This window comes from Coregonus lavaretus (genome assembly GCF_964263955.1).
Source record: "Coregonus lavaretus genome assembly, contig: HAP1_SCAFFOLD_6390, whole genome shotgun sequence".
Lineage (NCBI taxonomy): Eukaryota > Metazoa > Chordata > Actinopteri > Salmoniformes > Salmonidae > Coregonus > Coregonus lavaretus.
In genome coordinates, this window is record NW_028158024.1 from 1 (window position 1) to 25,000 (window position 25,000).

The following is a 25,000-nucleotide window of genomic DNA, read 5'->3' on the forward strand; positions in this document are numbered from 1 at the left end:
AGTGTAGCAGTGACTACTGGCCCACTCAGTGTAGCAGTGACTACTGGCCCACTCAGTGTAGCGGTGACTCCTGGCCCACTCAGTGTAGCGGTGACTACTGGCCCACTCAGTGTAGCAGTGACTCCTGGCCCACTCAGTGTAGCAGTGACTCCTGGCCCACTCAGTGTAGCAGTGACTCCTGGCCCACTCAGTGTAGCAGTGACTCCTGGCCCACTCAGTGTAGGAGTGACTACTGGCCCACTCAGTGTAGCGGTGACTACTGGCCCACTCAGTGTAGCAGTGACTACTGGCCCACTCAGTGTAGCGGCGACTACTGGCCCACTCAGTGTAGCAGTGACTACTGGCCCACTCAGTGTAGCGGTGACTACTGGCCCACTCAGTGTAGCAGTGACTACTGGCCCACTCAGTGTAGCGGTGACTACTGGCCCACTCAGTGTAGCAGTGACTACTGGCCCACTCAGTGTAGCAGTGACTACTGGCCCACTCAGTGTAGCAGTGACTACTGGCCCACTCAGTGTAGCAGTGACTACTGGCCCACTCAGTGTAGCAGTGACTACTGGCCCACTCAGTGTAGCAGTGACTACTGGCCCACTCAGTGTAGCGGTGACTCCTGGCCCACTCAGTGTAGCAGTGACTCCTGGCCCACTCAGTGTAGCAGTGACTACTGGCCCACTCAGTGTAGCAGTGACTACTGGCCCACTCAGTGTAGCAGTGACTACTGGCCCACTCAGTGTAGCAGTGACTACTGGCCCACTCAGTGTAGCGGTGACTCCTGGCCCACTCTGTGTAGCAGTGACTACTGGCCCACTCAGTGTAGCAGTGACTACTGGCCCACTCAGTGTAGCAGTGACTACTGGCCCACTCAGTGTAGCAGTGACTACTGGCCCACTCAGTGTAGCAGTGACTACTGGCCCACTCAGTGTAGCAGTGACTACTGACCCACTCAGTGTAGCAGTGACTACTGGCCCACTCAGTGTAGCAGTGACTACTGGCCCACTCAGTGTAGCAGTGACTACTGGCCCACTCAGTGAATGACAGAAGAATCCCTGACCCTCCTGTGACTGTACCCTCCATAGAATAATAGATTTATAATTAAAATAATTCTAATTGTATGGTACCCTATGGGGAGAACCATAGAATTACATGTAGAATCACATTAAAGACATTTCATAGGATCTCTATGGGGAGAACCATAGAATTACATATAGAATCACATTAAAGACATTTCATAGGATCTCTATGGGGAGAACCATAGAATTACATGTAGAATCACATTAAAAGACATTTCATAGGATCTCTATGGGGAGAACCATATAATTACATATAGAATCACATTAAAGACATTTCATAGGATCTCTATGGGGAGAACCATATAATTACATATAGAATCACATTAAAAGACATTTCATAGGATCTCTATGGGGAGAACCATATAATTACATGTAGAATCACATTAAAAGACATTTCATAGGATCTCTATGGGGAGAACCATAGAATTACATGTAGAATCACATTAAAATACATTTCATAGGATCTCTATGTTGACAGAACACACTACCCCCATTGTGACATCACAACAGAACCTCTACAGACCACTAGCATCATGTGACTACCCTGCAATAAATATAAATCATGTGACTACCCTGGTAACAGGGAAGCAAATGAAGCTAGCCCGCTAGCCAGAGGCTAGTAGAAAATGTGCCAAACTATCACCGGCAGGCCAGTGAAATGTTGTCTTTCCAAGCGTCACATGGCCCAGAATTAGGACCTGAATTGTTCCCACGGCCAGTGCTCTAAATCCATGTGTGTGTGTGTGTAACTGTGTGAGTGTGTGTTTAGCTCTGTGTGAGTGTGTGTTTAACTCTGTGTGAGTGTGTGTTTAACTCTGTGTGAGTGTGTGTTTAACTCTGTGTGAGTGTGTGTTTAGCTCTGTGTGAGTGTGTGTTTAACTCTGTGTGAGTGTGTGTGTGTGAGCCACTCACGATGACACAGTTCTTCCCGATGTGTACGTAAGATCCAATCTGAGCAGCGTTCACCACACAGTCCTCCTCGATGAACACATGGTCTCCGATGTGCAGCGGGAAGAAGGCCACTCTGAAGGGGGCAGAGGTCAGGGGTTAGAGATCAACCTGTCTACTAAGAAGACCACAGACCTGCTACACTGGATGTTGAATGTTAACTGACAGAACTACAGTGCCTTCGGAAAGTATTCAGACCCCTTGACTTTTTCCACATTTTGTTACGTTACAGCCTTATTCTAAAATGGATTTAAAAAATAAAAAATCCTCAGCAATCATATTCCATAATGACAAAGCAAAAACAGGTTTGTAGACATTTTTGCACATTTATATATATATTTTATATATATATTTTAGGTTCACCTTCCAATAGGACAACGACCCTAAGCACACAGCCAAGACAACGCAGGAGTGGTTTCGGGACAAGTCTCTGAATGTCCTTGAGTGGCCCTGCCAGAACCCGGACTTGAACCCAATTTTAACATCTTTGGAGAGACCTGAAAATAGCTGTGCAGCAACGCTCCCCATCCAACCTGACAGAGCTTGAGAGGATCTGCAGAGAAGAATGGGAGAAACTCCCCAAATACAGATGTGCCAAGCTTGTAGCGTCATACCCAAGAAGACTCGATGCTGTAATCGCTGCCAAAGGTGCTTCAACAAAGTACTGAGTAAAGGGTCTGAATACTTATGTAAATGTGATATTTCCGGTTGTTTTATTTTTAATAAATTAGCAAACATTTCTAAGAACCAGTTTTTTTGCTTTGTCATTATGGGGTATTGTGTGTAGATTGATGATCCGGAAAAAAAACAATTTATTCCGTTTTAGAATAAGGCTGTAACATAAAGTGGAAAAAGTCAAGGGGTCTGAATACTTTCCGAAGGCCACTGTATATCATGATTACTTGTATCAATTGGGTGGCCATTGTTTATCAAACTGTCATGACGTGCTGCAGCATGAGGCCTATCAGCAGAAACATCACCAGACCAACACATTCCTCTCTCTAGCTAGATCTATCAGCAGAAACATCACCAGACCAACACATTCCTCTCTCTAGCTAGATCTATCAGCAGAAACATCACCAGACCAACACATTCCTCTCTCTAGCTAGATCTATCAGCAGAAACATCACCAGACCAACACATTCCTCTCTCTAGCTAGATCTATCAGCAGAAACATCACCAGACCAACACATTCCTCTCTCTAGCTAGATCTATCAGCAGTAGAAACATCACCAGACCAACACATTCCTCTCTCTAGCTAGATCTATCAGTAGAAACATCACCAGACCAACACATTCCTCTCTCTAGCTAGATCTATCAGCAGCAGAAACATCACCAGACCAACACATTCCTCTCTCTAGCTAGATCTATCAGCAGCAGAAACATCACCAGACCAACACATTCCTCTCTCTAGCTAGATCTATCAGCAGAAACATCACCAGACCAACACATTCCTCTCTCTAGCTAGATCTATCAGCAGAAACATCACCAGACCAACACATTCCTCTCTCTAGCTAGATCTATCAGCAGCAGAAACATCACCAGACCAACACATTCCTCTCTCTAGCTAGATCTAACAGCAGAAACATCACCAGACCAACACATTCCTCTCTCTAGCTAGATCTATCAGCATAAACATCACCAGACCAACACATTCCTCTCTCTAGCTAGATCTAACAGCAGAAACATCACCAGACCAACACATTCCTCTCTCTAGCTAGATCTATCAGCAGAAACATCACCAGACCAACACATTCCTCTCTCTAGCTAGATCTAACAGCAGAAACATCACCAGACCAACACATTCCTCTCTCTAGCTAGATCTATCAGCAGAAACATCACCAGACCAACACATTCCTCTCTCTAGCTAGATCTAACAGCAGAAACATCACCAGACCAACACATTCCTCTCTCTAGCTAGATCTATCAGCAGAAACATCACCAGACCAACACATTCCTCTCTCTAGCTAGATCTATCAGCAGAAACATCACCAGACCAACACATTCCTCTCTCTAGCTAGATCTAACAGCAGAAACATCACCAGACCAACACATTCCTCTCTCTAGCTAGATCTATCAGCAGAAACATCACCAGACCAACACATTCCTCTCTCTAGCTAGATCTATCAGCAGAAACATCACCAGACCAACACATTCCTCTCTCTAGCTAGATCTATCAGTAGAAACATCACCAGACCAACACATTCCTCTCTCTCGCTAGATCTATCAGTAGAAACATCACCAGACCAACACATTCCTCTCTCTAGCTAGATCTATCAGCAGCAGAAACATCACCAGACCAACACATTCCTCTCTCTAGCTAGATCTATCAGCAGCAGAAACATCACCAGACCAACACATTCCTCTCTCTAGCTAGATCTATCAGCAGAAACATCACCAGACCAACACATTCCTCTCTCTAGCTAGATGCACAGTTAAAGGGGAAATACATTTAAAAATCTAAATGTAGATATTTTTCCAGACCTCAAAAATTGTCTTCTGATGTGATTTTATCATCGACTCAGACCCCCCCCCCCCCCCCCCGCTGTTTCTCTATGAATAATTGTAATATTGAGAGTAACAAACAGAAAAAAAATCCCAAATCAAGAAAAATGCAACAGAAAACAGAATCTGGGAAAGTACAAAAGAGAATATTATGGGGCCTGTCGCGCCAAATACTGTTTATTAACCATTATTTTACCAGATATATTGACATAAAACACATCTCTTGTGCACCAAGGACCCGGGGAACAGTTGCCGGGTAGAGGACAAGAGAAGAATGGGCCTATTTCAAAGCTATACAAAATAGAATGTAGCTTTTTTATTTAACCTTTATTTAACCAGGTAAGAAGCCAGTTGAGAACAAGTTCTCATTTACAACTGCGACCTGGCCAAGATAAAGCAAAGCAGTGCGATAAAAACAACAACACAGAGTTACATATGGGGTAAAACAAAACATAAAGTCAAAAAAATACAACAGAAAATATATATACAGTGTGTGCGAATGTAGTAAGTTATGGAGGTAAGGCAATAAATAAATAGGCCATATGTTTAAAAACATATGCTACTTAAAACATTTAAAAGTAGCTCATGCTAGAAACGGTTGGAGACTAAGGCTGAACGATTTTGGAAAATAATCTAATTGCGATTTTTTGCCCCCAATATTGCGATTGCGATTTAATATGCGATTTAATTTATTTATCCTTTTTCCCCTACAAAACATAATGAATGATTTAAATATGACCAACACAATAGTATATACATTTAGTGTGAAATGTTCTTTCCCATAGGCTGGGTCTATTTGTTAGAATTAAATTCAAACATGTATGACTTGAAATAAATGACATTTTTATTGAACTGCTCATTACAGAAACATCTGTGGCTTTGCCACTGTGCATTTAAATAATTTAAACAAAGGCATGAACTTTGTAAACACTGTGTGCAAAAGGTACAGTCTTAAGAAAAAAATAATTTTAAATTGTATGTATCTTACTGCTCCCAAGTCAGTAACATTTCACACAACTGAAACAAGGAATTTGCTTTGAAAATATTTTGTAAAATCAAAGTAAATAAAGTTATAAATAAAAAATGAGAAATGCACTTTTAATTTAGACAAACTATTTTTTATAAACGATTTGAATATTATAATATAAAATAGATGAGCCTCACTTATCTCAAGTACACAACAATAACACACCACACAGACTAAAGTTCACTACGAGTATGGCACTGCCAGCCATACTTATCCAACAGTTCTGTTCTCAGTGGCTCACAGGTTTTTTGCTAAGAAAACCAGAATATTGACTTTTTCTGGCTTCAAGGATGAGCGAGTGCAAGTCACAATATTCCCTCCTGTGCTAAAAAGACGCTCTGAGGGAGCGCTTGTAGCAGGTACACAAAGATACTTGCGTGCCATGGTGCACAACTGTGGGTAGCTGATCTTGTGCACCCTCCACCAAGCCAATGGATCATCTTCTCCATCAATGGTAGGAGTCATCAGGTAATTGTTTATCTCTGCCTCTGCGACATCTTCAAGATTTACAGGCAAAGAAGGAGAGGCTGAACTGGTCTTGAAAAAACTGCCAAGAGACCTCTTCGTCTTTTCCCCCAAGGACTGTGCACTTTGAGGCATCTGAACAGTTTCAGTACGAGACCTCTTCTCCTATTAGATGAAAACAACAGCCATTAGTTTTCCAGTTAGATTTTACAGAAAATTTTTGTTTTTGTGAAATACATAATTATTTACCCAATGATATGTACGTTGTGCCAAGTCTACTATCTCTGTCTTCAGACGAGTCTTGATAGCAGGGATGTTGTCTGTACTGATGTACTGTATTTTGAACCTAGGGTCCAGGAAACAGGCAACATCCAAAAGCTCCTGGATGTTTGGGTCTCCATATTTGTTATTGAGGTATGCTAGGACTTTGGTTTTTATTGATTTAGTCAGGTCAGTGTCCTCAGCATCTTCAGCCAGGACTGATGTGGCAAAAAGGTGGAGAACTGGCTTGAGGTAGGAGATGCTTACATACTCCTCTCCAGAAAGAGCATCAGTAAACTCCAGTAGAGGATGCAGTGCCTTGTGAATCGACTCCAACACGTCAATATCCTGCCAGGTTGGGATAAGGGAGCGTGCATATCGATCTCCAGACAATACCTGAGAAATGGCTTTGGCCTGTTCAAGCACTCTGGCAATCATCATTTCTTTAGAACCCCATCTTGTTGGGCACTCCGTTATGAGGTTGTGCTCAGGGAGTTTGAGCTCTCTCTGTGCCTCCGTCAGGGCTGCTTTCTTCTTCCAACTGTGGGAAAAGTGCCCCACCAGCTTCCTGCACAGTGCTGTTGCCCTTGACACTCTGTCATCTTTGAGTGCATTTTCTAAAAGAAATAAAAAGTAGTGTATTACACACAATTTGAGTTTTGATACAAGGCTCTCACTATTACACACTCAAATTAGCTGTAATTCTGAAATACACACATCCACAACACATCCTCTCTCTCTCTCTCAATTCAAAGGGTCTTTATTTGCATGTCAATTCTCTCTCTCTTTCTCTCTCTCTCTCTCTCTCTCATAAACACTAAAAAAACATGTAAAAAACAAAAACAAGAAAAGAAAAAAAATGCAGGTGGGCATTCCACCACAGACAGACATATGATATAAGCAAGTAAAATGAATTTACATATTAGAAAAGGAGTGGAAGTATGAATTTATTTAATCCCATCCGATTTATATAATATCATTTATATATATTTGTATATTCAGCTTTACTAATCGACGCATCTCTCTCTCTCGCACTCGCGCACACACACACACACACACACACACAAACACACACACACACACACACACACACACACACACACACACACGATAACTTACCAATGGCAAGATGTAATCTGTGGCCAAAACATTGGAGCCTCGTCCATTCATTAAGCCGCGCAGCAAGCACCATATTCGACGCGTTGTCCGTCGTGATGCAGACGTGATTCTCCTCGTGGAGATCCCAGCTGACAAGCCCTTCTCTCAGGCCGGCTGCAATATTTTCCCCTGTGTGATCGTCTGGGAAGTAGGTAGTTTGTAGGCAGCGAGCTCGGAGGTTGAAATCTTCATCAATAAAATGGACTGTAAGACTCTGGTACGGCTCAGCTGTGCGGCTTGACCACATATCAGTAGTGCTAGCAAAAAACTCCACCGTTTTAAGTTCCGCGGCGACTTTCTCTTTGCACTTTTTGTACAGCTCCGGTATGGCAGTCTGACTGAAGTATGTGCGGGAGGGTATACTGTAACGTTTATCAAGCGTATGTATTAATGCCATGAACCCAGGCTTGGTCACCGTGCTGAGAGGCATCATATCTTTGGCTATGAACTCGGTTATTGTCCGAGTGATTTCTCCGTGCCGTTTTGAATTACGTTCATACGGAGTGACACTTTCGAACATTTCTGTCAGTGATCCCTGTCTTGAGGTATTTGGCTTGTCTCGCGCACTGATGCTCGGCATTTTGGTCATACAACTGTCATGCATTGATTTGTGGTATTTTTTTAAGTGCTGAAACAGGTTTGTAGTGTTACCCCGTGAAGTAGCAATCGGAGCACGGCATGCTCTGCACAACACCTGACGCTGCTCAGCATCTTCTTTTTTAAAACCAAAATAGTTCCACACCACCGACGTGCTGTTCCTCTTCGATATTAAAGTATCAGCTGTGTCAGTTTCTGACTGTTCCGTCGAGCAAGAGGACATTGCGCTGGACAGCATGAAAAGTCGCGTCACGTGACCACCTCAAATCGCGCACGTTGCGATTAGAAAATCGCGTTCAGTCAAATCGCGATATTATCGCGAATGCAATTAATCGTTCAGCCCTATTGGAGACCCCCTGGTCTAGAAGAAGAGGAGCAGAACTCACTTACCCTTTGCTGAATTTTTTGAAGGGCGGTCGAATGACACTCCGGCTCTTCACAACACAGTGTCTCCCCACCCTGACGTTGGCCAGGTCTCCACGGATTATACAGTCATTCATTACTATAGTCTGGAAGAGACAGGGACAAACAGAGGGAGGGAGGGAGACAGGGAGGCAGGCAGGGTGACACAGACAGGCAGGGTGACACAGACAGGCAGGGTGACACAGACAGGCAGGGTGACACAGACAGGCAGGGTGACACAGACAGGCAGGGTGACACAGACAGGCAGGGTGACACAGACAGGCAGGGTGACACAGACAGGCAGGGTGACACAGACAGGCAGGGTGACACAGACAGGGAGGGAGGGAGACAGACAGATAGACCACAAACAGACAGACAGGGAGGCAGGCAGACAAGACAGGGAGACAGACAGGGAGACAGACAGGCAGGGTGACACAGACAGGCAGGGTGACACAGACAGGCAGGGTGACACAGACAGGCAGGGTGACACAGACAGACAGGGTGACACAGACAGACAGGGTGACACAGACAGGCAGGGTGACACAGACAGGGAGGGTGACACAGACAGGGAGGGAGGGAGACAGACAGGCAAGGTGAAAGACAGGGAGGCAGACAGACAGATAGACCACAAACAGACAGACAGGGAGGCAGGCAGACAAGACAGGGAGACAGACAGGGAGGCAGACAGACAGATAGACACAAACAGACAGACAGGGAGGCAGGCAGACAAGACAGGTTGACAGGGTGACACAGACAGGGAGGGAGACAGACAGGGAGGTAGACAGACAGACAGGGAGGGAGGGTGACACAGACAGGGAGGTAGACAGGCAGACAGACAGACAGGGAGGTAGACAGGCAGACAGACAGACAGACAGACAGGGAGGTAGACAGGCAGACAGACAGACAGACAGGCAGGCAGACAGGCAGACAGGGAGGGAGGGAGACAGTTATTGTCATATCTCAAGGAGGTATAGTGAATGTAAGGAATAAAGCATCAACTGGCCCATCTCATGGTGTATTACCTGTATAGTGAATGTAAGGAATAAAGCACCAACTGGCCCATCTCATAGTGTATTACCTGTATAGTGAATGGAAGGAATAAAGCATCAACTGGCCCATCTCATAGTGTATTACCTGTATAGTGAATGTAAGGAATAAAGCATCAACTGGCCCATCTCATAGTGTATTACCTGTATAGTGAATGGAAGGAATAAAGCATCAACTGGCCCATCTCATGGTGTATTACCTGTATAGTGAATGTAAGGAATAAAGCACCAACTGGCCCATCTCATAGTGTATTACCTGTATAGTGAATGGAAGGAATAAAGCATCAACTGGCCCATCTCATGGTGTATTACCTGTATAGTGAATGGAAGGAATAAAGCATCAACTGGCCCATCTCATAGTGTATTACCTGTATAGTGAATGTAAGGAATAAAGCATCAACTGGCCCATCTCATAGTGTATTACCTGTATAGTGAATGTAAGGAATAAAGCATCAACTGGCCCATCTCATAGTGTCCCACCTGTATAGTGAATGTAAGGAATAAAGCATCAACTGGCCCATCATCTCATGGTGTATTACCTGTATAGTGAATGTAAGGAATAAAGCATCAACTGGCCCATCTCATAGTGTCCCACCTGTATAGTGAATGTAAGGAATAAAGCATCAACTGGCCCATCATCTCATGGTGTATTACCTGTATAGTGAATGTAAGGAATAAAGCATCAACTGGCCCATCTCATAGTGTCCCACCTGTATAGTGAATGTAAGGAATAAAGCATCAACTGGCCCATCTCATAGTGTCCCACCTGTATAGTGAATGTAAGGAATAAAGCATCAACTGGCCCATCATCTCATGGTGTATTACCTGTATAGTGAATGTAAGGAATAAAGCATCAACTGGCCCATCTCATAGTGTCCCACCTGTATAGTGAATGTAAGGAATAAAGCATCAACTGGCCCATCATCTCATGGTGTATTACCTGTATAGTGAATGTAAGGAATAAAGCATCAACTGGCCCATCTCATGGTGTATTACCTGTATAGTGAATGTAAGGAATAAAGCATCAACTGGCCCATCTCATAGTGTCCCACCTGTATAGTGAATGCAAGGAATAAAGCATCAACTGGCCCATCTCATAGTGTATCACCTGTATAGTGAATGTAAGGAATAAAGCATCAACTGGCCCATCTCATAGTGTATTACCTGTATAGTGAATGGAAGGAATAAAGCACCAACTGGCCCATCTCATAGTGTACCACCGGTTTGCTTGTCGTTACTTACTTTGCCGTTGAGGACGATGTTCTGACTGCCGCACAGTACCGACTGCCTGCTCACTTTGTTCCCAGAAGCCTGAGAGGGAGAGGCCACGCTGATCAGTTGGTATAACGGTACCGACTTAGCTACAAGTTTACAACACCGCTTTGATGCTAACTGTAAATCGGTGCTTTGTCTCAGAAATGGTCTGACTACAATTCAGCTGGCTAGCTAGCTAGCAACGATGGTTCAATGCATTGACTGTGTACTCTACATACACTGAGTGTACTAAAACATTAAGAACACCTTCTCTTTCCATGACGTAGACTGACCAGGTGAATCCAGGTGAAAGCTATGATCCCTTATTGATGTCACTTGTTAAATCCACTTCAATCAGTGTAGATGAAGGGGAGGAGACAGGTTAAAGAAGGGTTTTTGAGCCATGGCTTGTGTATGTGTGCCATTCAGAGGGTGAATGGGCAAGACAAAAGATTTAAGTGTCTTTGAACGGGGTACGGTAGTAGGTGCCAGGCGCACCGGTTTGTGCCAAGAACTGCTGGGTTTTTCACGCTCAACAGTTTCCCCTGTGTATCAATTATGGTCCACCACCCAAAGGACATCCAGCCAACTTGACACAACTGTGGGAAGCATTGGAGTCAACATGGGCCAGCATCCCTGTGGAAGGCTTTTGACTCTAGTAGAGTTCATGCCCCGACGAATTGAGGCTGTTAAAAGGTCAAAAGTGGGGGGGTGCAACTCAATTTTAGGAAGGTGTTACTAATGTTTGGTATACTCAGTGTAAATTCAACGAACTAAACGTTAGCTAGCTAGCTAATCGTTAACGTTATCTTGCCAAATAAACACCGAATAGAAGCTTGCTACAGAAGATTACCGTTTCAATGTACTCCGCCTTGTTGTACAGTATCTCACACAACTCCATGATTGTAAAAATAAAATAATAATAATGTTGTACAGAAAACGAGTTGATGTAGATTGTGTTGCTCTGCTGTCAACCGCTCCCTTCAGTACCGTGAATGGGTTTTCAGACCATACTAGCAGGGCACTACATCATCGATGATGATGGCAAGCATATGGCGTGAACTCTTCTGCTCACAAAAATACAAAAAAGTATATTCAATGAAAATACAAAAAAATATGTGAGTTAAAGAAGTAACATCATTGTTAATGATTGACGAAATTGAAATGTTTTTTTTTTGTGTGTTCGGGTGATTAGTCATGTCTACCCGATTCGACTAATTCAACCAAAGTCCCCCAAATTTTTTTTTTTACATCATTCCAATTTAATTAAATAAGAAAACATACAGGAAAACATTACACTGACGTTATAGTGAATAAAGAAAAACACAACAATATAAAATATCGGCGCTATTTCATAATAACCAGTGCGCACCCTCACATTTGACCTCCTTTTCTCCCAGACGTGTTTGCTTTGCACCCTGGGATTGATCGGTATCTTCTCAATCATGGCGTCCCGTGTCCTAGCGCAGTGTGTCCGCCAGCTCGCCCGGCCTTCTGCGAGGCTCTCGTCGGGGAACGTTGCAGTGAGAGCCGCCGCCGCCGCCGCCCCGGTCCCGGTCCTGTCCAACCCCCGGTCATTCTCCTCCATTGGCAGCAGTCAGCGGACACGGTGGATCGAACAAACCCGGGTCAGTCTTTGAATAACATTGAACCCACTCGGGTCGCTGCTGCTGTGGCCTAGCAGTACTGGTTTTGCACATTGACCTACCAGTTACCTTTCCAACAAAATCGGTTAACTAGTGATAGCTAGCTAGTGGCTATCTGCCTGTCACTGTGCACGGCCAAGGTCTTACAACTGGGTCAATTGCTAATTCAACGAAAATGTCTCTGAAAAGTGCCTAGTTGGAGATATTACATTACAAAACAACCGACCGTGTCTCACGCGTTAGCCTAAGCAAGTTAACAGCTAGCTTGCGCTAATTGTCCTGTAATCGTTTAGATACTCGGCTAGCTAGTTGAGTACAATCAAAAGATACTTTTATGTTCAACTATTCATCTGTGGTACAGTCAAGTACTGTACTGTTAACCTAGCTTACTAGCTAGCTAGTACGTTATCAAGTGTGTACTAGCTAGATGAGTCGATTGACACATTTTTTAATTTAAACCAAAGCAAATGTGTAGCTCCTAGCTATTAATCAATGCCCTGGGGTTGTGTGACTGGACGATACATGCATGGCTTGTGCAACACCACTGCACTACATACAATGCGGTGGACATCTGTGACATGAGTTAGCTAGCTAGCTATTACCTCTAGGCTTGAACTTCACTGCTTGATGCATTATGCTGAAGTGTTGTCAGTCAAGCTGGCATCGACAAGTGAATGACCTCTAAACCCATCCCTGTTTCCCCTTCCCCCTTCCTCCTTCCTCGCTTTCTTCTCTCTCTAGATCTCTAGCTCAGTGGGGTTGTTGTGCAGACAGTATGGAGACCTGCCCCCCCTCACCATTGAGACCATTAAAGAGCGCGTCATGTACGTCCTCAAGCTCTACGACAAGATCAACCCAGAGAAGGTAAGGACAGACCGAGGCACCGGTGGCTCGTTTGAGAGTAGGAATACCGGGGGGGGGGGGGGGGGGGGGGGTGATCATTAGTCCAAACAGTTGAGTTTTCCAATGAAAACAAAGAGTTTCTATTGGACAAATTCCCTCTTGTTTCGTTCCATCCGCTACAGCACGGTTCCGTTTGGTGTCTAGTGAATTACACCCCAGATATCTAGGATCAGTTCGACTTTTCAGACAACATCAACACTCCTTATCTGAGGCAGCTGGACAGCAAGTCTCCTTTGAGGCCCAAAAGCACCTGGGCATGTTTTCATAAAGTATATTATATTTAAGTGATAATTCCCCGAGAAGAGATGCCTTTTGAGAGGGCATTATCGCCTTTATACATCAGGTTACCGACATATTCAAATAATAATGATTGACATATTTTCATCAAAAAAACTTTATTTTGATTAATTTATTCATACTATTTCATTCTTCCACGAGATATAGTCCCGACACAAATCTAGGGTTGCTACCCAAGCCGGCTGGTCGTTCGTGCTATCGGTTCGGTTGCCAGAGACGCGACCCAGTCGTTCAGTCTTTTTGTTCTGTATCTATGGACGTGACCCAGTCGTTCAGTCTTTTTGTTCTGTATCTATGGACGCGACCCAGTCGGTCAGTCTTTTTGTTCTGTATCTATGGACGTGACCCAGTCGTTCAGTCTTTTTGTTCTGTATCTATGGACGTGACCCAGTCGTTCAGTCTTTTTGTTCTGTATCTATGGACGCGACCCAGTCGTTAATTCTAAATGTTCCATTGCCATACTGGCTGGCAACGTTCTTATCCCTTGCTTGCTAGCTAGCCAACTACGGCTAACTTACAGTCACGTCAAACAGTGCAGCCAGAATAATAGCAAAGTAGCTGTATTTGTTTAAGCTGTTTTCTAGTGACATTTATTTGTATGTATCCATAACAATGAGCTAATGAGGTGCGATTTCACCCTGGCATAGAAAATGTGCTCGCTGGTCAGGACACTGTTGTTCAGAGGAGCTAGACAACAACACAGCTAACACAATCACTTCAAACTGAAGCTGGAAAGACTGCAAACTAGCTGCGTTTCGTCTTTTTTCAATTGACATTTCTTTGTATATGTCCATAAAAATGATGCCCGCTGATTCATGATTTCGACTGGCTGAGAAACTCTGCCTCCCTTTCTGTCTCGTCCACGACTCCCGACACGTTCATTACTGTGGGACAGCTGGAGATAGAATTTGAAGATTGTAACAACGTTGCAAATGTCAGAGAGACAGACAGCAAGGTTTATACAAATATCCGCTGTTAAAAACGAAATGATAGTCTAAAAGAAATGTGAGATAATGTCTAGATGCTTTTTATAGTGGAGTTCAAGTTTATAAATTGCCTGGCTGGGCTGACGAGACAGTGGATTGCGCAGTCAGATAATAATAATAATATGCCATTTAGCAGACGCTTTTATCCAAAGCGACTTACAGTCATGTGTGCATACATTTTTTGTGTATGGGTGGTCCCGGGGAATCGAACCCACTACAAGATGGAACAGAGTAAATAGGCATTTTAACGTCATTGATTTAGCCGGCGGTAACTTGTGGAATAGACGTCGGCCGGAATGCGCTTTTAACCAATCAGCTTTCAGGATTAGACCCACCCGTTGTATAAATACAAAAGTATGTGGACGCCCCCTTCAAATTAGTGGATTCGGCTATTTCAGCCACACCCGTTGCTGACAGGTGTCTAGAATCGAGCACACAGCCATGCAATCTCCATAGACAAACCCTGTGTGTGTTCTAACCTCCTCTGATCCATCAACCAGCCCCCTGTGTGTGTTCCAACCTCCTCTGATCCATCAACCAGCCCCCTGGGTGTGTTCCAACCTCCTCTGATCCATCAACCAGCCCCCTGTGTGTGTTCCAACCTCCTCTGATCCATCAACCAGCCCCCTGTGTGTGTTCCAACCTCCTCTGATCCATCAACCAGCCCCCTGTGTGTGTTCTAACCTCCTCTGATCCATCAACCAGCCCCCTGTGTGTGTTCCAACCTCCTCTGATCCATCAACCAGCCCCCTGTGTGTGTTCTAACCTCCTCTGATCCATCAACCAGCCCCCTGTGTGTGTTCTAACCTCCTCTGATCCATCAACCAGCCCCCTGGGTGTGTTCCAACCTCCTCTGATCCATCAACCAGCCCCCTGGGTGTGTTCCAACCTCCTCTGATCCATCAACCAGCCCCCTGTGTGTGTTCCAACCTCCTCTGATCCATCAACCAGCCCCCTGTGTGTGTTCCAACCTCCTCTGATCCATCAACCAGCCCCCTGTGTGTGTTCTAACCTCCTCTGATCCATCAACCAGCCCCCTGTGTGTGTTCCAACCTCCTCTGATCCATCAACCAGCCCCCTGTGTGTGTTCTAACCTCCTCTGATCCATCAACCAGCCCCCTGTGTGTGTTCTAACCTCCTCTGATCCATCAACCAGTCCCCTGGGTGTGTGTGTGTAATCTATATGTACCACCTGCCTCTATCCTCAGCTGGTGACGTCGTCCCACTTCCTGAAGGACCTGGGGTTAGACAGCTTGGACCAGGTGGAGATCATCATGGCCATGGAGGATGAGTTTGGTGAGTCTCCCTGGGGGTCTGTCTGTCCATCTTTCTCTCTTCCTGTCTGTCTGTTGGTCTGTCTCTCCCTGTCTGTCTCCCTGCTGGTCCACCAGTTGATTATAATAGAAATGTCCGTTCTAGACTAGTCATTCTGTTTCCATGACATGAACTTAGATTTCTGGATGAACTATCCCCTTTTCCACTTCCTACCTACAGCCTATATACAACTATTGGTTAATACCGCTGGGTTAACGTGTGTGTGTGTTAACGTGTGTGTGTGTGTGTGTTAACGTGTGTGTGTGTGTGTGTGTGTGTGTGTGTGTGTGTGTTAACGTGTGTGTGTTAACGTGTGTGTGTGTATTAACGTGTGTGTGTGTGTTAACGTGTGTTAACGTGTGTGTGTGTGTTAACGTGTGTGTGTGTGTGTGTGTGTGTGTGTGTGTTAACGTGTGTGTGTTCCTGCTACAGGGTTTGAGATCCCAGACGCGGAGGCAGAGAAGCTGATGTCTCCCCAGGATATCGTCCAGTACATCGCCGACAAGAAGGACGTGTATGAATAGAACCAAGCTAGGATTACTAGCGCACTCAGAGTGAGTGTCCACTCCGCCTTTTCCCCGTGTCGTTGAGAAGGGAGAAGTGTAACGCTCGCTCACCATAAAATAAAAATAAAAACATTATTTTATTTAAACAACTATTAAAAGCTTTTCGTTTCGGCCTTCATCAGAACCATGTCATTAGTCTCCAATGACGTGTGTATATATCCTGAATTGCTGATGCTATGTTTTGACCATGAAGAGACTTTGAAGCCAGCTGGTCGGCCATATTGCCACTCCTCAGTAGAAGCAGTCCTCCGTAGGAATGAATGGAATTCTACAGTATTTCATTTGAAATGTTTTGTATTTCTGCATTTAAGATGTTTTTTTTTTTTTTTTTTTGTAGCGAGGACAGTAACATTAGTACTTTCAAAAAATATATATATACTTTAAGGAAAATATTTCGTTCATTTGTTTAGCGCACATAGTAGAATTTAAAAGTAATGCATTAAGGCGTCTGTAATACAATTAAAATGTAAGACATTACAGTAAATGCATTTCTATAACTTCCAAAGTGTTTGTTTTTTTACGATGTGGGAGGGCCAAGATGTAGACGCGGTGGCTTCAACATAGCGCCCCCTGTCAGTCACCGAGTGCAGTAGTTCCCAAAACTCTGTGGCGCGCCCCCTAGAGGGGGAGGTAGGGAGGTGCGGGCCTCAGTCAGGCTTTCAACTTACTCTGAGTGTGTCCAGATCAACTTGCCCGTGTCAGCTAACATTTCTTTGGCTTAGGTTTTTGTTGTAATGTTCGGGTCAAATCACGTGAATACACATCTCAGACGTGACAAAACGTGTATATAGGATTACAAGAAAATGATCTTTTAAACCGGAAACATTTTCTCTCCGCCAACAAAGAGGGGTGTGAACAGTTTGTCATGAACAGTGCTTGTGGCCCATAGAAATAGACCTGGTGTAGGGGGGGAGGGGGATGTCCCCCTGCTGGAAGGGGGGCCTGGGGTGGGGGATGTTTCCCCCTGCTGGAAGGGGGGCCTGGGGTGGGGGATGTTCCCCCTGCTGGAAGGGGGGCCTGGGGTGGGGGATGTTCCCCCTGCTGGAAGGGGTCCTGAGGATGTTTCCCCCTGCTGGAAGGGGGGCCTGGGGTGGGGGATGTTCCCCCTGCTGGAAGGGGGGCCTGGGTGAAACAGTTAGGGAACCCGTTCTCTAGTGTATATACATACATCAGTTAGCCTCCCCGTGTCATTACCGTTTCAAACGGAAATCAATCCAACACAGCTTAGTGACCTGCGCGCAGTGATGGACTTTTAAAAAGGCCGTTTCCATAGACGTTCGCAGAAATCACGTTCGCTGCAAACGCTGCAGATGCCTCGAGCAGAAATGACCTGCAACAGTCAACCGCAGTGCACAGGCGGTTTTCTCCGGGGTCGTTTGGATCCCTGCCTTTTATTAACTGGTCTAAAACAATAGAATCAGCTTCTACTTCATCACATTTAAAAACCACGTTTATTAAATGAAGCTGTTCCTGCATCTGTGTTTACTGAGGTGGAACTTCCTGCTTGTTGTTCCTGTGTTTACTGAGGTGGAACTTCCTGTTTCTGCTCCTCACAGGAAGTCCTGATGATGCCGTCTGACTGGCTGGGCTGGGCAGCGTCAAATCCCACTTCTCTTCCTCCTGTTCTCTCTGTGGCATCAGATGCATTGTCTTGTGTTTTCCGCTGTATTTAATGAAAATGTGTTTTCTCCGGAGTTTGGGGAGATGGAAAAAAAAAAATAAAGATCCCTTTGTGGTTGGACTCTTGTTGTACAGCGCCACCTTGAGGTTCATGGAGTTCCCCCAGTCACCCCTAAAGCCCAACGGGATGGGTAAAGGTGGGTCATAAATATTTACATTTGAGTCATTTAGCAGACTTACAGTTAGCGGGGGGGGAAGACTCCTGGGTCTGTCTCAACGAGGCCCTCAATACTGTATGTCTCAATAAAGATTTTCCCTGCGTTTTACGATAAAGCTGCAATATATAACTTTTTGAGTGACCCAAAAACAATTTCACATAGAAATATGAGTTCTAGATCTGTCATGGTCATTGAACGCAAGTCTAAGAAGCGGTAGATCTGTTCTATGTGCTCTATTTCTATGCTTCCCGTTGTGAAGTTTTTTTCGGGTTATGGACAATATACTTCACAGAGATTTAGATGGTACAATGATTCTCTACACTATACTTGCTTGTTTTTGTCACATACACTGAAATTAGGCGTAGTAATAGAATTTTAGCAACCAGGAAATGCTGGAGTGATTTCTGAAGAGTATATCTTTAAGAACACCTTCCTAATATTGAGTCTCCCCCCATCGATGATGTAGTGCCCTGTTAGTATGGTCTGAAAACCCATTCACGGTACTGAAGGGAGCGGTTGACAGCAGAGCAACACAATCTACATCAACTCGTTTTCTGTACAACATTATTATTATTTTATTTTTACAATCATGGAGTTGTGTGAGATACTGTACAACAAGGCGGAGTACATTGAAACGGTAATCTTCTGTAGCAAGCTTCTATTCGGTGTTTATTTGGCAAGATAACGTTAACGATTAGCTAGCTAGCTAACGTTTAGTTCGTTGAATTTACACTGAGTATACCAAACATTAGGAACACCTTCCTAAAATTGAGTTGCACCCCCCCACACTTTTGACTTTATAACAGCCTCAATTCGTCGAGGCATGAACTCTACTAGAGTCAAAAGCCTTCCACAGGGATGCTGGCCCATGTTGACTCCAATGCTTCCCACAGTTGTGTCAAGTTGGCTGGATGTCCTTTGGGTGGTGGACCGTTCTTGATACACGGGAAACTGTTGAGCGTGAAAAACCCAGCAGCGTTGCAGTTCTTGGCACAAACCGGTGCGCCTGGCACCCACTACCATACCCCGTTCAAAGGCACTTCAATCTTTTGTCTTGCCCATTCACCCTCTGAACGGCACACATACACAATCCATGTCTCATGGCTTAAAAACCCTTCATCCTCGATCATGTCACCAGAATACGACCCTCAATATTTATTGGAAAGGAGCATCAAGCTCATCACCGTGGCACTTTCACTACCCTGTGAAGTTCATAACTTATTTCATCTGTAGCCTGATAAACTGCCTGCTTTCCCAACGAGTCGTAGTGGAAAAAACCACACACCATATAATCTCGTGACTCCAAAGTTTACTTAGAAATTAAAGGTTATAACACTGCCTTTTATCACGGTTATGTTTAGACAATAAATATCCCACCATGCCGAACGAACAAATGATCTGTCGGCGTTTATAAAATTGTACCGAAACTTCCTGTTTCCATCACTGCTGTTGTGATTAGTATTATTTTATTTTTTTATTCGGTATGACTTTACGCGCATAAAAACTGTGGATGGAAACGTGGTCAGTAAGGTACTTTAATTTATCCAGAAATGATTTGATATTACGATTTGTTATTGGACCTTTATGAACAAATGGACCCCTAGACCCTATGCCAGGGCGATTTCGAAAAATTCAACGGAAGCCCCGTCCCGATTTTCTTACCTTCAATGGTTTTCCCACCGCTGCCCAACGCACTTGTGGAGATCAGAGAATGTATCAGGTGTTCCTGTTCCTATGGAGATATTTACATCATTTACGTCATATCCAGAGCGACTTACACATTGGGAGATATGAGAGGATTTGTCAGGTGTAATCAACATGGTAATTAGCTAGGTGGAAGTTCCACCATTTTACATCACATTTTAGTCATTTAGCAGATGCTGTTATCCAGAGGGACTTACAGGAGCAATTAGGGTTAAGTGCATTGCTCAAGGGCACATCGACAGATTTTTTTTTTTTTTTCACGTAGTCGGGGCTCGGGGATTCGAACCAGCAACCTTTCAGTTACTGGCACAACGCTCTTAACCACTAAGCTACCTGCCGCCCCTACCGTGTTGGCTTACACCTCTCAAATCCCAACGAGTGTGTAAGGCTTGATTTACACGTAGCTGGCCAGAGAAATGAACAGACAACAACAAAACAATCGGTTAAATCACGGTTAGTCTTTTATTGAGGGTTGTACCCAAGTTATACAGCTTTGTGTTCCGACGCTACGGCCAGAAGGTTACAAACAGTTTATCAATCTGTCTAGCGCTTGGTTGGGTTGGTCGGTGGGTTGGTCTCAGTCCTGGAGACTGTCCACCCACCTAACAACTCTACACCTTTAGTACACATTCTCTTAAGAGCACTAAAATCATCAACAAAAAAAATGAAAATAAACAACATCAACCAAACAAACAGAGGAACAAAATAATAATCATGAAATAAAAACAAATGACAACAGAACAACAGCATCATCGTCATGGTGATGATGGGAGGAGACAATGGATGTCAGTGGGAGGAGACACTGGCAGTTTCTACCTTGGTTAACGTTTAAACATCAGGCCTCTGTGTTACCCAAATAAAGGATTGTCCTTCAGAAAAAGTGCGGTTCCCCAAGAAGACAAGATAATACTAAAAAGACCCTGAAACCACCCACGCCCCTCCCGCCAGGAAGACACGACGCCAAAACACCTCCCTGCACTGTCCCTTTCAGTTGGTAACTTTAAATAGTTTTTTATTATTATTATCAATATTGGTTTGGTTCTCTCTATACATCTGTTTCAACAGTTTCATATTATGTGTCCAGGTGAATAATATACTGTATCTCCAAGGTCTGAGACTTCTAGATGATACCATTTCTAAGTGATAGAAATCGCTCTATAAAAACCAGCAGTACAATCTGTGTTTTATCCCCACCAGTCCTGTCTTCGTGTCCCCGACAGGAACCAGTGAAAAAGGACTTCAATCTAACCTCCTGCTCCAGCTATCGCCCCCTGTGGCTGGTTGGTTGGCTAGTAGGTAGAGAAGTTTCAATGATGGCACACGTTTTTATTTTTTATTTTTTTAGGAATAATAATGAGACCCCTGAACGTGGCACCCCCTAGTCCCTACGTAGGACCCATCACCGTCTATTGAGACTCTGGCCAGAAGCAGTGCACTACGGAGGAGACAGGATGCCGTTCGGGACACTGCTTGACTGCGGGGACTGGGCTTTAGGTGTAAAAACAAACCAACAGGATGGACATGGAAGGCTGGATACTGGATAACACCCATTGCATAGTCTCTTTGAGCACCCCACACCCCCACTACCCTCCCTAACCCCCCCCCCCCCCCCCCCCCCCCCCGTTACCCCCTCTAACTCCCAGGTCTTTGTGCTGTGCTGGTAACAGACTAAAGCTTTTCATGTACATGACTAAACGAGAGAGACGGCCCGATCCCTCCCAGTTCAGCAATATCTACTAACCCCTCTCTCTCTCTCTCTCTCTCTCTCGAGCCTTATCGTTAACCGGTTGGGGAGGAACCATGTTTAATACACATCACGGCTTAGGTAGAATACTTTGATCACAGGATACTAGGTCAAGAGATAACAGATCCAGGGGTAGATAGGAGGCCAGAGCCCCGTCCCCCAGGCCAGGGCCCCGTCCCCCAGGCCAGGGCCCCTTCCCCCAGGCCAGGGCCCCTTCCCCTAGGCCAGGGCCCCGTCCCCCAGGCCAGGGCCCCGTCCCCCAGGCCAGGGCCCCGTCACCCAGGCCAGGGCCCCGTCCCCCAGGCCAGGGCCCCGTCCCCCAGGTGGACACACTACTAGGCAGCTGTGGGGATTGTACATTGCTCATGGTTGAACTTTCTTCTTCTTTAAATTCCTGGACTTCCTTTTGCAAAAAAAAAAAAAAAAAAAAAATGACATTTCAAGCATAAACATTGTCCAGCTTTTCCACCACCACCACCACCACGCCTCCCTCCCCAACCCGTTCCTCCCTCTCTCCCTTCCTCTTTGATTTGGCATGACAGTGTGACTGGCTTTTACACCACCACCACCACCACCACCACGCCTCCCTCCCCAACCCGTTCCTCCCCCTCTCCCTTCCTCTTTGATTTGGCATGACAGTGTGACTGGCTTTTCCACCACCACCACCACGCCTCCCTCCCCAACCCGTTCCTCCCTCTCTCCCTTCCTCTTTGATTTGGCATGACAGTGTGACTGAGTAGCAGTGGGTAGGGACTTACTGCTACACTGGGATTAAGCTAAAACACCAAAACAGAGGAGACGAACGAGGTTGGACAGACGCAAAATCAGACAGACGGCTCTGTCCCCATTGTCTGTCCATATCCACTCCACAGACAGACTTAACACCCAGCGGTAACTGATCAGACACCGATCCCTTTCTCCCCTAACGGTTAAGGTTAGGATATAGGGAGCAGAGCTGATCCTGGATCTTTGTTAAGGGGGAGACTTGTACCCAGAGAAAGGTTTTCCCTGAACAGCCTTGAAGAACCAAATCAGAATCAGAACCCTTTCCTGAGTCAGGCTGAGAGCCAAATCAGAACCCTTTCCTGAGTCAGGCTGAGAGCCAAATCAGAACCCTTTCCTGAGTCAGGCTGAGTGCCAATCAGAACCCTCTGAGTCAGGCTGAGAGGCGGGTCTCTGACAACAACAACAACAACAACTAGCTCTGTGCTAGCGGCGTCATGCTACCCTGACAGGCAGGCAGCTCATCCCACAGACAGTGCCCTCTGCTGGGGTTAGCTCAGCACTGAGACACCCCTCATACCACCACACTACCAGCCTGTCCCACCCTGTCAGAGCACAACACTACCACTCCCTCTACAGCATGGGCCAAACGCAAGATTACAGCCCCATCCGGAGAGACAGACCATGGGCCAAACGCCAGATTACAACCCCATCCGGAGAGACAGACAGACACACCATGGGCCAAACGCCAGATTACAGCCCCATCCGGACAGACAGACAGACAGACAAGACTCCCTCCTGGTCTACGTCAGTCCTTCCCCCAGTCTGTCTTTAAATAATCCAAGTGCAAATCCAAAGCTTCTCAGTTCAGCGTCTCAATAAAGTTATTATTCACACCAACCAAAAAAAAAAAAAAAAAACCTGCTTCCGATGTTTCGTGCAACATTTTGTTAAACAAAAAAGTGAGATAAGCAAAGATCTGGAATGAAATAAACAAATCTTTTTTGATTGAATTATATTTGGTAGAGCGGTCGTTACTAAAAATGGTTCAATACTGGCACACCACTAGCAGGTCATGGCAGAGTAATACTCAATGGTCTGTACTCTAAATGCTTTAAGTCATTCGATACAGTCAAGGAACTCAACTTAAAAACACACACAACTAGCAAACTCTACTAGTCAAATAGAAACTACTGGAAAGAAACAACAGCTTTTTAAGAGAAATAAATGTAAAGTAAATAAATGAAGGTCCATGGCTTTGCCTAATGCTGACGGCGCCCCCTAGTTGAAGCTTTCACACATTGTGCATCATCACCATAACTAAAACAATCAATATTGTAAATAGTCGGTAAATATATGTCAATTATTCAGATGAGTTGTTTACTTCCACCAAATAGGTTACATTTCCCCCGTCCCCCCCTTTCAGCGATGGCAGACAGCGCCATCTAGAGGTATGAAGCAGCCAAACACCCCCCCCCCCCCACCCTGATTCACCAGGACCTATTCTAAAAAATGGCTGCCTGCTCCCCTACACACTGCCCCCTGTACGAGGCCTCTGGCCTTCAGTGGCGCACTAGAGAACAGAGTGGCGTTTGAGCCAGTCCCTGGTGAGGAGCTTCAGACAGACACAGGCTAACTGTGACCATTACAATCATGTTCTATTGTAAACAAGACAGGTAAAAAGCCACTGGACTTGCTTTTTTTAATCAAACAAGTACAAGCAAGGCAATGAAATGTGGACGACTTTTGCACTGTTCAAATATTATCAACCAAAGAAAAAACACATTATTATATATATATATATATATATTTTTTTACAGAGGTTTTTTTTTCTTCAACACCATCTGTGGCAATGAGAGATTGAAACAAGGTCATATCATCACCATCACATTATTAATTTCTGGAAACATTTTGACGTGGTGACATGGACAGAACTAGCCCGTCTGTAGGCCTTTGTGGCTGGCTATAGTATGCATAGATACAGGATCAGCTTTATGGTTCAGTCCCACACACACAGACCTACTGACGTCACACCACACACACACACACACACACACACACACACACACTGACGTCACACACACACACAGACGTTACACACACACACACCCACTGACGTTACACACACACACACACACCCACTGACGTCACGCACACACACACACACACAGACATTACACACACACACACACACCCACTGACGTTACACACACACACACCCACTGACGTTACACACACACACACCCACTGACGTTACACACACACACACCCACTGACGTCACACACCCAGACACCCAGACCACTGGGAGGACAGTGGCGTGGAGGAGAGGAGGAAGTGTTCTGATTCTCCAGCCCACCTCTGAGCCCCTCCTCTACAGACAGCATATTGGACAGCAGTGTGTAGTGAACTGCAGAGCTGCTCCACCTCAAAGCAGGTCATTTTGGCAGAGAGAGAAAAAAATAATAACTTTACTCACACGGCTAGAAGTAGTTTCAGTGCTAAAAGTTGTACGTTTCCTACAAGGAGAGGGGGGGGGAAACTGGCT

General features: G+C 45.1%; 2 protein-coding genes across 2 annotated transcripts; one reads left to right on the forward strand and one right to left on the reverse strand.

The window, feature by feature from the left end:
- Positions 1-1,982: 1,982 nt before the first annotated feature.
- On the reverse strand, positions 1,983-11,747 carry LOC311124525 (dynactin subunit 5-like; the record flags this gene model as incomplete). Its single annotated transcript, XM_084198653.1, has 4 exons — positions 11,587-11,747; positions 10,722-10,790; positions 8,422-8,540; positions 1,983-2,094 (listed from the first exon to the last, which is right to left on the reverse strand). Coding segments are annotated over exons 1-4 (348 nt in total), but the record flags the coding sequence as incomplete, so codon positions are not given.
- Positions 11,748-12,135: 388 nt separating this feature from the next.
- LOC311124527 (acyl carrier protein, mitochondrial-like) lies at positions 12,136-18,186 on the forward strand. The gene is made up of 5 exons (XM_084198655.1): positions 12,136-12,361; positions 13,121-13,243; positions 15,774-15,861; positions 16,312-16,433; positions 18,002-18,186. The coding sequence occupies exons 1-4, from the start codon at positions 12,179-12,181 to the stop codon at positions 16,401-16,403; spliced, it is 486 nt and encodes a 161-aa protein (XP_084054781.1). The 5' UTR covers positions 12,136-12,178; the 3' UTR covers positions 16,404-16,433; positions 18,002-18,186.
- The last annotated feature ends 6,814 nt before the right edge of the window (positions 18,187-25,000 follow it).